Raw genomic sequence first — 10,087 nt, forward strand, 5'->3', positions numbered from 1 at the left:
GCTGTTGCCCGGCGGCGCGCGGGCGATCCTGGACTCAGGCGGCGTGCAGGACAGTCCGGCTTCGTGCGCTGGCCTCCCTGAGGTCCTCGGTCCTCACCGCGACGGCGGCAGAGGCGCGCGGAGGCGACTGGACCGGGCGGAAGAAGTCGAGCCCGAGACATTTCCGGTTCCGGTGTCAGTTCGAGGCGCCGCCGCCGCCGCCGCAGCTCCCGGAGCCGCGATGCCTAAAGGAGGTGAGGGGTGGGGCGCGCGTGGCCCGCGGGCCTCGAGGAGCGGCCCGAACCCGGCTCCCGCTGTCCCCTCAGCCTGCGAGTGTCTCGGAGAGCTGCGCAGAGGGAATTCGTCCGCCCCGGCTGAGGGCCAGGCCTGGGCCTCGACGCCCAATTGTCTTGATGGGAAACTCAGGACCGTGGTGGCCTTGAGCCACTCCCTCGCTGGTTTCAGGGGAGTCGGAGGCTCAGGGTCCTCGCCGACGCGGAGGGCCGGATCTAGGGCGCGCTTCTCCTGGCCTGGGGGGTCTGGAGTTTCCTCCCACTTCCAGGCTTGCAGGGGACTGAGTCACCGTGTCCCGCGCCCGTACTGGGCCCGCCTGGCTCGCGCGTAAAACGTGGGTCCTCTCGGGCTCTGGGCGAGCCAGGCCTGGAGGCTCTCGAGCCAGGGAGATCTGGCTTTGACTGCCCTGTCCGGCTGCGGCTCGATGTGAGCTCGTCGCTGAACCTCCCTGTGTCAATTTTCTGATTTGCAAATGGGCATGATGATTGTACCTACCTCATAGTGCTCATGCGAGGTTTAGACTAGGTAACCCACGTGGAGTGCCAAGACGGGGCCGGGCAGTCGTTAAGTGCCCACCAAGCATTAACTATTGTTATTTTTAAGATTTTGCCGGTTCGTTGAAGGATCCGTGGCTTCCCAGTACATTGTAGACCGTCCTCCATTCTCTTTACCCTGAGCCAAGTTCTCGATTTGAAGCGTAGCTGTGTCACTAACTCTGTGGCCTTGAACAAGTTTTTTAACTTTCCCCAGCCTGTTTTCCTCATCTGGAACACCTGCTAATAAGCCTTAGCTTGGAGACCTGGGGATAGGGGTCGTAAAATGAAGGAGCACTGAACTGCCTGGCTAGCTCCTGGCACAGAACAGATGTTCAGGTAATATTGGTAGCTCATGTGTCAGGTTGGCTAAGATACATCAGCCCACAGGAAAATCTACTTGGGGCTTTTTCAAACCTAAATGACTTCCTGACTCTATTTCCAGGTTTACAGAGCTGACTCCATTTAAACCTAGCCCTCTACTGATTTATTCTGTGGTAGGAAGAGCCATGTCTCCTCCGTGTTCCTCAGTCTCCTGTTCTGCAAAAGGAGGGTGCTAAATAAGCCCTTCTGGCTCCAGAATTCTGGCCCTGGAGTTCTACTTAATAGATAACTTTGTGCCAAGGTTGGAGGTTACAATTAGAAAATCCTAGATAGAAATTCTTGGTTAAATGATTTGGCCTTTTGGCTTGTGAAAAGCTTTGTGGGCAGACAAGGTTTACATTTCTTGCTTGTTTTAATTTGTTTGAAGAGCAAAAGAAAACATGAAGATGTTAAAAAAAAAAAAAAGTATAAAATTCCCCACGAGCAAGTGACCAACTCTTGTTTCCCTTATGTAACTGTGAAGCATTTTTAAAGGCAAAAGAGCTTCTGATAAAAGTTGCTGTAGACCAAGATAAGGTCAGTAACCCATAGCCAAGTGTGCAGGATGAGAGCTTATAGTAGCCAACTTTGAGTTGTTACTATTGTCTGGAATATTAAGAGGGCAAGAAAGGGTGTTGGCTTTTTTAATGGCAAGCTTGATCTCTCACACTAGGACTTTTCATGAGCATAGACTGAGATGCCCCTGGGAACCCAGGTAGTCATTAAAAATGGGTGGTGTGGTCTGTAGCAGTACAATTATGGCTCTGCAGCTGCTGTCTAGGAAATCAGGGGGGGCCAATATCTCTGCTGCTGTCTCTGGAGTCTGGAGCAGCTCTGGCTGTCTAATTACAGATCTCTGCTCACAATGAGGGACTCTGGAAATCTGGTGGGCTGCAGCTTTCAGGAGAGGTAGGGATGGATCGAGGCCACAGCTACCCAGCATCCTCCGGGACCGGCAGAGGGGGTGCCACCCTGCTATAAAACTGGCTGATGGCTTTAGCAGGACTCAGTCTGGTGTCCTGGCTCAAGAGGGTCAGACTATAAAACTGATACTCATAGATGAACTTTAATTGCTAGTCACATTTTTAACTCTTGGATGGTAGTCAGGTTTGTTTTCAACTTTAACTTTGTTTGCAAGCCATGTTTCTTAGTCCAAGCACAAAAAAGTTTTCTCCTAAAGGTTTGAAGTTTTCTCTTTCTATCATACCACTTAGGTGAACACGAAGTATTTTGTTATATCCCCTGACATCTGTAGTAGATCACCAATGTGGCCAGTGGTTTAGTTTCTTTTCCCCCAGCAAATACTGTATTAGAGAGAAAAGTAACAACCATAGCAAACATTTTTGTAGAGCTTATCCAGTGCTGGGCACTGTTCCAACGGCTTTACACGTGTTAGCAAATCCATCTTTATGACAACCCTGTGAGGTGGAGACGCAGATGAAGAAACAGACTCTGTGGGGTTAAGTATGTGCCCAAAGTCAAAGCTGGTAAGCAGTAGAGCTGAGATTTGAGCACAGGGGTTGGACTCCAACATTTGTGCTTTTCACCACTCTGCCTTGATCCTAAGTCTCCTTGTCTAAAATGAGACCAGCAGTGACTCCTGCACCATAGGTTTGTGAGAAGGATCAAATGAAGCTGTGGCTGGGACAGAACACTGCAGGTAGAAAGCACTGTAGTGACAGCAGGGGCGTAAGTGTCATATGTTCTTGTGATTGCATCTGAGTCCACTATGTTTGGATTCCAAGGGGGATTTAGCCAGTCACTCCATGCAGTGCACCCTCCTCTCTGTCCTCTCCTCAGGTCTTATTCGTGGCAGCCTGCATCCAGCACACAGTTTGGTGGTACATTGGGTGGTTGCGTGTTGCCTCTTGTGTCCTTTTAAACACGTGAGGGTGGGGGAGTATAGGTTTGGGTGGAGCTTGGTGAGGGGTAGGTGAAGTTTCTGCAGCCTCTGATGAGAGCACATCAAGCAGGACAGCCCTCTGGGGCTCAGGACAATCAAGGGAGCTGCTTCCCACTTGCCTTCCTAAACTGCCGATCTTTGTGCAGGGAGAAAGGGAGGCCACAAAGGCCGGGCAAGGCAGTACACGAGCCCTGAGGAGATCGACGCACAGCTCCAGGCTGAAAAGCAGAAGGCCAGGGTGAGTACGTGCCTGTCCAGGCCACTCCAGTGGCCCAGGGTGGCACCCTGCCTCTTTGGCACCCAGAGAGGCTAGGCCAAGACCACACATTCTCAGGAAGAAGCCAGCACCTGCGGTTTGTGGTAGTGGGTGCAGTGGGCAGCAGGTGGGAGTCCCAGAACAACTAATGACAGTCAAGAGGGAAGCCATCCTCTGATTGGATCAATTAGAACTTTGTTCACTCAGCAACGGTTGCCTTAGTGGGTCTCTGATCTTGGTCCTGTCTTGCTGCCTTGCGGGGGCTCTCCCTTTGCCAGGCCCTGCCCCTCCGCAGCTCATACTCCCAGTACTCGCCACTTGTCTGCTCCACCCATGCAGGACAGTTGGCCAAACTCAGTATGACATTAGACCCTGCCTTCCCACACCCCAACAGGCAAAGCACCTTCTGTTCCTCCAGACCTTGCTCTGCATCACTCCTCTGGGATAGTCATCGATGCTACCCATCCTTCCCCATCCAGTATGAGCCTAGTAGATCCCTCTACTCTGTTCCCATTGTACTTTTTCCAGCCCTCTGTCAGGAAATAGAATATGTTTCCATGATTGTTGGTATCCACGTCCCCTGCCACACCATTAGATCCTCACCTGGTTGAGGGCTGAAGGGAGCACAGTCAGGCCAGATGAGTGGCACAGCTGTGAAGTCCCTGGGAGCCCCGAGAAGGGAGAGGGAGAGGAAGAGGAGGGCCTGGTGAAGGAGCTGGCAGCAGGACCTCGAAGAGCGTGTGAGCAAGTGCGGGGGCGGGAAGGACGTATGGTTTTGTAACAAGGGGGGTTTTTGGTGGGGAGGCAGGAAAGGTGGAGAGAAGCGGCATGCTGGGCTGTTTTGTTGGGAAGCCGGCACAGCAGGGCATCTGCTTGGGCAGGTCGGAGTGGCTGGCCTGCCACTGACCGTGGGAGTGGAAAGCAGGGGAGGACTTGCCCAGGAAAGCGAGTACAGCCTGGCAGCTACATGTGGCAGCCGGGGGAGCAGGAGGGAAGCTGAGGAGGACTGTGGTCCATATGGGCCAGCCCCAGCTGAGTCTCTGTGACCCTGGGAGACGAGCTGCTCACCCAGGCCGCCTCAGCTGCACAGACTGGGAAGGGGAGCGGGGCCTTTTATGGCATATGAGGGGCTGTGGGAATGGCTTTCAGGCCATGGAGCCAAGTGGATAGGCTGCCTCTGAGCCAAGTCCTCCACTGGGGGCCAGGATCACAGAGTAGGACCCTTCTCATACTTAGTCCGAGCCTTCCAGCTGCTTAATTTCTCAAGGTCCACAGTCTGAGGGTGGTGGGGTGTGGGCCACAGTCTTGGGGGTTTGTTTTGCATTTTTGATTATGCAGGTTGTCCATTTCTGAAACAGGAAGAAGAGGAACAAGGAGAAGAAGGTGGAGATGGGGCTGCAGGTGACCCCAAAAAAGAGAAGAAATCCCTAGATTCAGATGAGAGTGAGGATGAAGAAGATGATTACCAGGTACTGAGTCTGGTGGGGCCTGAGACTTAGACTCATTCACTCAACAAACATTTATCGAGTGCCTGTTGATTACCAGTCATGGTGGCAGATGCACACAGAGTCCTTGCTCTTAAGGGTTTACATCCTAGGGGCCAGCCTGGTGGCATAGTGGTTAAGTTCACACGCTCCGCTTCAGCCGCCCAAGGTTCGGGGGCCTGGATCCCCTGCGCGGACCTACACTACTCGTCAGCCATGGTGTGGCAGCATCCCATATACAAAATAGAGGAAGGTGGGCACAGTTGTTAGCTCAGGGCCAATCTTCCTCACCAAAAACAAAAGATTGTTTTAGCCTCTGCAGAAAGTGAATTGTAGGGTGTTGAGGGTGGCAGCAGGGAGATGGCAGCAGGTATCCAGACAAGAAGTTGTGGCTTGCCTTAGGGTGATGGCAATGACAGTGGAGAAGGGTGGGCAGATTCAGGCCATATTTTAGAGAGCGCCTCACTGGGATTTGCTGAGGATTGGGTGAAGGGGCTGAGGGAAAGCCATGCTTAGGATTGTGCAGAGGAGCGAGGTGGGTGAGGGGTGAATCTTGAGTTCTGTTTTAGACGCATTAAGTTTAGGATGTCAGGTATTCAAGAGGAGGTGTGTAAATGTAACCTGATTGGATATGGGCGTCTAGAGTGCTGTATGGTGGTGAGATTGGCGGGCGTTGGAAGCAATCTCCCTGGTCGCTTAAAGAGAAAAGCTAGGACTGACAGAGCCTGAAACTTTGACCAAACCTGCTACATTGAGAACCTGTGCTCTCATCTCTTTCTGAACTTCCCCGGGGGAGGTGGGAGGTGCAGGCTCTAGGTTCTTGGGCCGGGTTGCAAAACCCATACACTGTGTGATCTGATGGCTCATTCTCTAGTCACATTTCCCGCCTGTCAGCTGAGATGGCTAGGATTTAGAACTGGTCCTGAGGACACACCTCCTTGGCCCACCCTCCTGGGGCTCCAGCATTGCTAGTTGCGGTCAGGCATGTGACTCCATGGAAAACTGTGTTCAGATGATGAGCTTGAAGTGAAGGAGTAGTGCTCTGTGCTGAGAGCATGTGAGTTAGGCTTGGGTTCACATCTCATCTACTCTACTTCCTTTTGGCCTTGGGCAAGTTATTTTACCCTGTACCTCCACTCTGTCTCTTCTGACACTGGGATAATAATCCCTGGTTGCTGGGACTCAGCATAGATTGGGCTCTCGTCATACGCACTCGCCCTCCTTGTGCCTCCCAGGCTGGTGAAAATACTCCTGAATGCTCTGCCCACTGTGAGACTTGGGCCGAGCATCACATTGGGCTGGGGGTGGAACAGGAGTTTGTCCCAGTCCAGATGGGCTGTTGAGAGATGGGGGGAGTGGCCTTCAGGGGCTCTGCAGTCCCAAACTTCTCCAGCCGCCAGCTTCTTGTTCTGTCTTAGCAAAAGCGCAAAGGCGTGGAAGGGCTCATTGACATCGAGAACCCCAACCGGGTGGCACAGACAACCAAAAAGGTCACACAGCTGGACCTGGACGGGCCCAAGGAGCTTTCGAGGAGAGAACGGTAACCTCTGCTGCTGGGCCTCGTGACCTGGGCACACGGGCAGGGGCTGACCTGTGGGGGCTGAGGCGCCCAGCTCCTCCACCTGGATTCCTGGGTGGCTGGGTGGGGTTCCAGCTATGGTGTTTGTTTCTGTTTCATCTCATTCCCCAAAAGCTCTATGGTAGCTTATCCAAAAAACAAGGTTTTTTTTCGCCAATAGAAACATAAGAGGGAAAGTAGAACAGCAGATTCAGACCTGTGTTGCAATTGCAGTAATGCCCAGGGATGTGGAGGGTTACCCTACAGTCCCTCCCTCCAGAGCACCCTACTCCAGGGAGACTTCCCTCATATCAGCCTGATCTGACCGTTGCTGGCCTGCACCCATCTGTGACGTCATAGCCATGGGGATTGGGAGGGGATTGGGGGCCTGTGCCATCCAGATGGCAGAATAGTGCAGGAAGGTCCCACCCAGCGCTGCAGCTGCCCCAGGCCCTCCTCAAGTCCCAGGTGAAGATGGAGCTGCAGATAGCTTCCTCATGGGTCCTGTGAGGACCTAATCGAGTATTAACGTGCCTGGCACCTGGCTAGTCTTCGATAAGTAGTGCCCTGAATTTTGATGACCACTAGGTGAAGTCAAGGGCCTTATGAGAGGTTGAAGGCCACTAGAGAAAGCAGCCCTGGTTTCCCTCCTGACTGGACTGCTAGGATTTAAATCCACCTTCCTGCGCTGACCCCATGGCTGCTGAGGGGTATGTCTATGAAATCCCCACAGGGAAGGGCCATGAGCTTGGGGTGTAGAAGCTACCACTCCAGTAGCTTCCTTCTCAGGACTGGGTCCCCAGAAATCCAGCAGCCTGAGCTACTGCTAGCCTTCCCAGAGCAGAAGGGCTCTAGTGCCTGCCCAGGTTCTGCCACAGCTGCTGTGTACCCTTGGACAGGTTACTGTTCTTTCGGGGCCTTACTGTTCTCATCAGTAAAAGGGATCCAGTTGCTACCCCTGCCTTTTGGAGTTGCAGAGATGAAAGCCATAAAGGCTGGCAGCCTGCCTGGCACTTAGCCTTCACTGAGGGGGCTCTGCAGAGCCTTTGAGCAACCTTGCTCATCATTCCAGATGCCTCTGTGGTCCTGCCAGGTTTGGAGCTCCAGGGCTCAGCTTTGAGGCTCCTGACTCTGCACCTCCCTCCCAGGGTAGGACCTGCTGGACTGATAGGTGTTGCCTCCTCATCTCTGTAGCAAGTGTCTTGTCCAGAGTCTCCTGGGTGAGACATCTGCTCATCTGACTTCCGGTGGCTGGGTTTCTCTCCCTACCCTCCAGCCAGGCCCCACGCCTGTTTCTCTTACTCCTCAGCCTGTGTGCAGTGAGGGCCTCTAGGAGGCCAAGTCCCTCCTCCAAGCTCCTGCCAGGCAGGGCATCCCTGCCCCTCCTCCACAACTTGGCTCTTCCAGGAACCTGGTGCAAATGGGACCCTCCAATCTCACACCTTGAAGGTCACCCACTCCAGTTCAGAATCTCAGGCTTGGGAAGAAGATCCTCAGAGGGAAACTAAGACCCTCACCCCTCTCTCTGCCTAGTGACTTAGTGACTGACACCTTTGTCCCATGGAGTCTCTTATTCCTGCACCCAATGGGGCTCACCCTGTGGAGGCAGTCTCTTGCACATGTAGCTGCTCTGACTGACAGTGTGCCATGCCACATTGCCCTGAGACTGGGTGTGCCTGGTTCCCATCTGTGGCCACTTGGTCCACTCCTTATAGAAAGTGGTTTCCAGCGCCTTACTCCTCCTGGTCATGCTCTCTGGACACACTGTTGAATAGGTTTTGATCCCCCTTTCTCACCGTGGACACCAGACCCTAGTCAGCCTGTCCCCCCCAGCCTACATTGTCCACTCTACGCTAAGGCTCTCCAGAGGTCATAGGTGCTCAGCTCACCCCCATCCCATGTTTGCCACCTAGGGAAGCCACGTGCACCACTTGAACTTCCCCCAGCCCCTTAAGCCTATCCACGCGCAAGTCCAGGCCTGTCCCTCTGCTTGTTTGTTTGGTGCATGTCCATCAAGGAGGGGGCCTGCGGAGCCAGGGCCCCTCCCTCAGCTTGGGTGTCCTCCTCCACTTGGGCCCCAGGCCTTTATTCTGGCTCTCACGTCCAGCTCAGCTGATCATGGTGGGAGAGATGTCCTCTGTGACACCATTTTATCCAAACAGAGAAGAAATCGAGAAGCAGAAAGCAAAAGAGCGTTACATGAAAATGCATTTAGCTGGGAAGACAGAACAAGCCAAGGCTGACCTTGCCCGGCTGGCGATCATCCGGAAACAACGGGAGGAGGCTGCTAGGAAGAAAGAAGAGGAGAGGAAAGGTGGGTCCTGAGCCACTGGCTGGGCCATGGCTGCCCGCCACCCAGCCCTGCACTCCAGTGTCCGTGTTGTGGCATGGGATGGGGTCAGATTGTTCAATGGAGGCTCACCTGGTGTGCGTGCGCGCATGTGCACACACACACACTTGCATTCCTGCCTGTCGGGGAGGGGCGTTTCCGCCCACCACCTCTCAGGGTGCTAGGAGGGTCCAGCCACAGCACAGTCAGATAGGGGTTTGACTCTCAGCAGAACACTGTCCATGGCACCAGAGGGAGGCCTCAGGGAGGGACCTAGTGCAGACTTTCAGGACTGGAAGGCCCCACTAAGATCTCGGGTGCCTGGGGTCACTGCTGTCCATCCAAGGGGCTGGGGAGGGTGGGGCAGGGTTGTGCTGGATTTCACAGTGCAGACCCAGAGGAAATCTGGCCCAGGTGTCCCTCTTTCCCCATGCTCTCCCTCCAGTGGGGCCAAAGGTGGCAGGGGGTTCCTCTAGGCCAGGTTGGCTGTGGGAAGTTAGTCTGGTTTATAGGAGCATTTGACTCATGACTTTCTGTCTCCTGGCTTCATGCACTCCTTCCATCTTTGAGGCCATGAGAGCCCTTAGAGATCCTGCTGTGCTGCCTCCTCACCAAATCACAAGGAAACCGAGGCCTAGAGATGGGAAATCAGTTGCCCAGGGCATTGTCATCACCCTGGAGAGATAGCTGGTTATTCCCACTCCTCACTAGCAGCTCTTGCTTCACAAGTCAAGCAGGAAAGGACTTGTGTAAAACTATTTGAACGTTGTTGCTGATTTTAGACTTTAGAATCCATGGGGAGAGGTTGGAATTATGGGGTTCTACCTGGGAGTGGGTAAGAAGAGTTTCCATTTGCCCTGTAGCTCCCATGTTGATGGGCCTTTGTGGAGGGGGCAGCCACCCAAACATGGTGAGGACTGGACACGTGGGTCCAGTGGCTTCAGCAGAAATCATCTCCTTGGGAGGGCATCAGGGTGGGCCCTTCTCCTTGGATCTCCTCATCTGCCAGCTGAGCCAGTTGCACAAAATGTTTTCTGAGGCCTTTCAGACCTACAGTTCTATGATTCTGGGGTATGTGGGGTTGTATATGTGGAGGGTGGTTTTGTTCTAACTCCTACCTTCCCTTCCCATTCCTCAGCAAAAGACGATGCAACTTTGTCAGGAAAACGGATGCAGTCACTCTCCCTGAATAAGTAGCACGGCCTGTGGCAAGAGAGACCAGGGACCTGGGCCGTGCTGCCAGCACCGCTGCCGTGTCTCGCCCACCCTGTGCCCTGGCGCTGCTGCAGCAGCCCCTCACGACGAGGAGCCCCCCACGGCCTGGGGCCTCCTCTTCATCTTGGCACAGAAATCGTTTGGGGGGATGGTGGGTGGGGGGCTGGGGGGTG

At 54.0% G+C, this 10,087-nt stretch overlaps 1 protein-coding gene across 1 annotated transcript; it reads left to right on the plus strand.

Annotated features, from left to right (window-relative positions):
• Positions 1 to 137: 137 nt before the first annotated feature.
• Positions 138 to 10,071, plus strand: PDAP1 (PDGFA associated protein 1). Its single transcript, XM_058569255.1, has 6 exons — positions 138 to 233; positions 3,219 to 3,310; positions 4,687 to 4,797; positions 6,231 to 6,352; positions 8,533 to 8,684; positions 9,838 to 10,071. Exons 1-6 carry the CDS (start codon positions 221 to 223, stop codon positions 9,894 to 9,896), a joined length of 549 nt encoding a protein of 182 aa, XP_058425238.1. The 5' UTR covers positions 138 to 220; the 3' UTR covers positions 9,897 to 10,071.
• The last annotated feature ends 16 nt before the right edge of the window (positions 10,072 to 10,087 follow it).

The sequence above is a fragment of the Diceros bicornis genome, chromosome 26 (assembly GCF_020826845.1).
Source record: "Diceros bicornis minor isolate mBicDic1 chromosome 26, mDicBic1.mat.cur, whole genome shotgun sequence".
Lineage (NCBI taxonomy): Eukaryota > Metazoa > Chordata > Mammalia > Perissodactyla > Rhinocerotidae > Diceros > Diceros bicornis.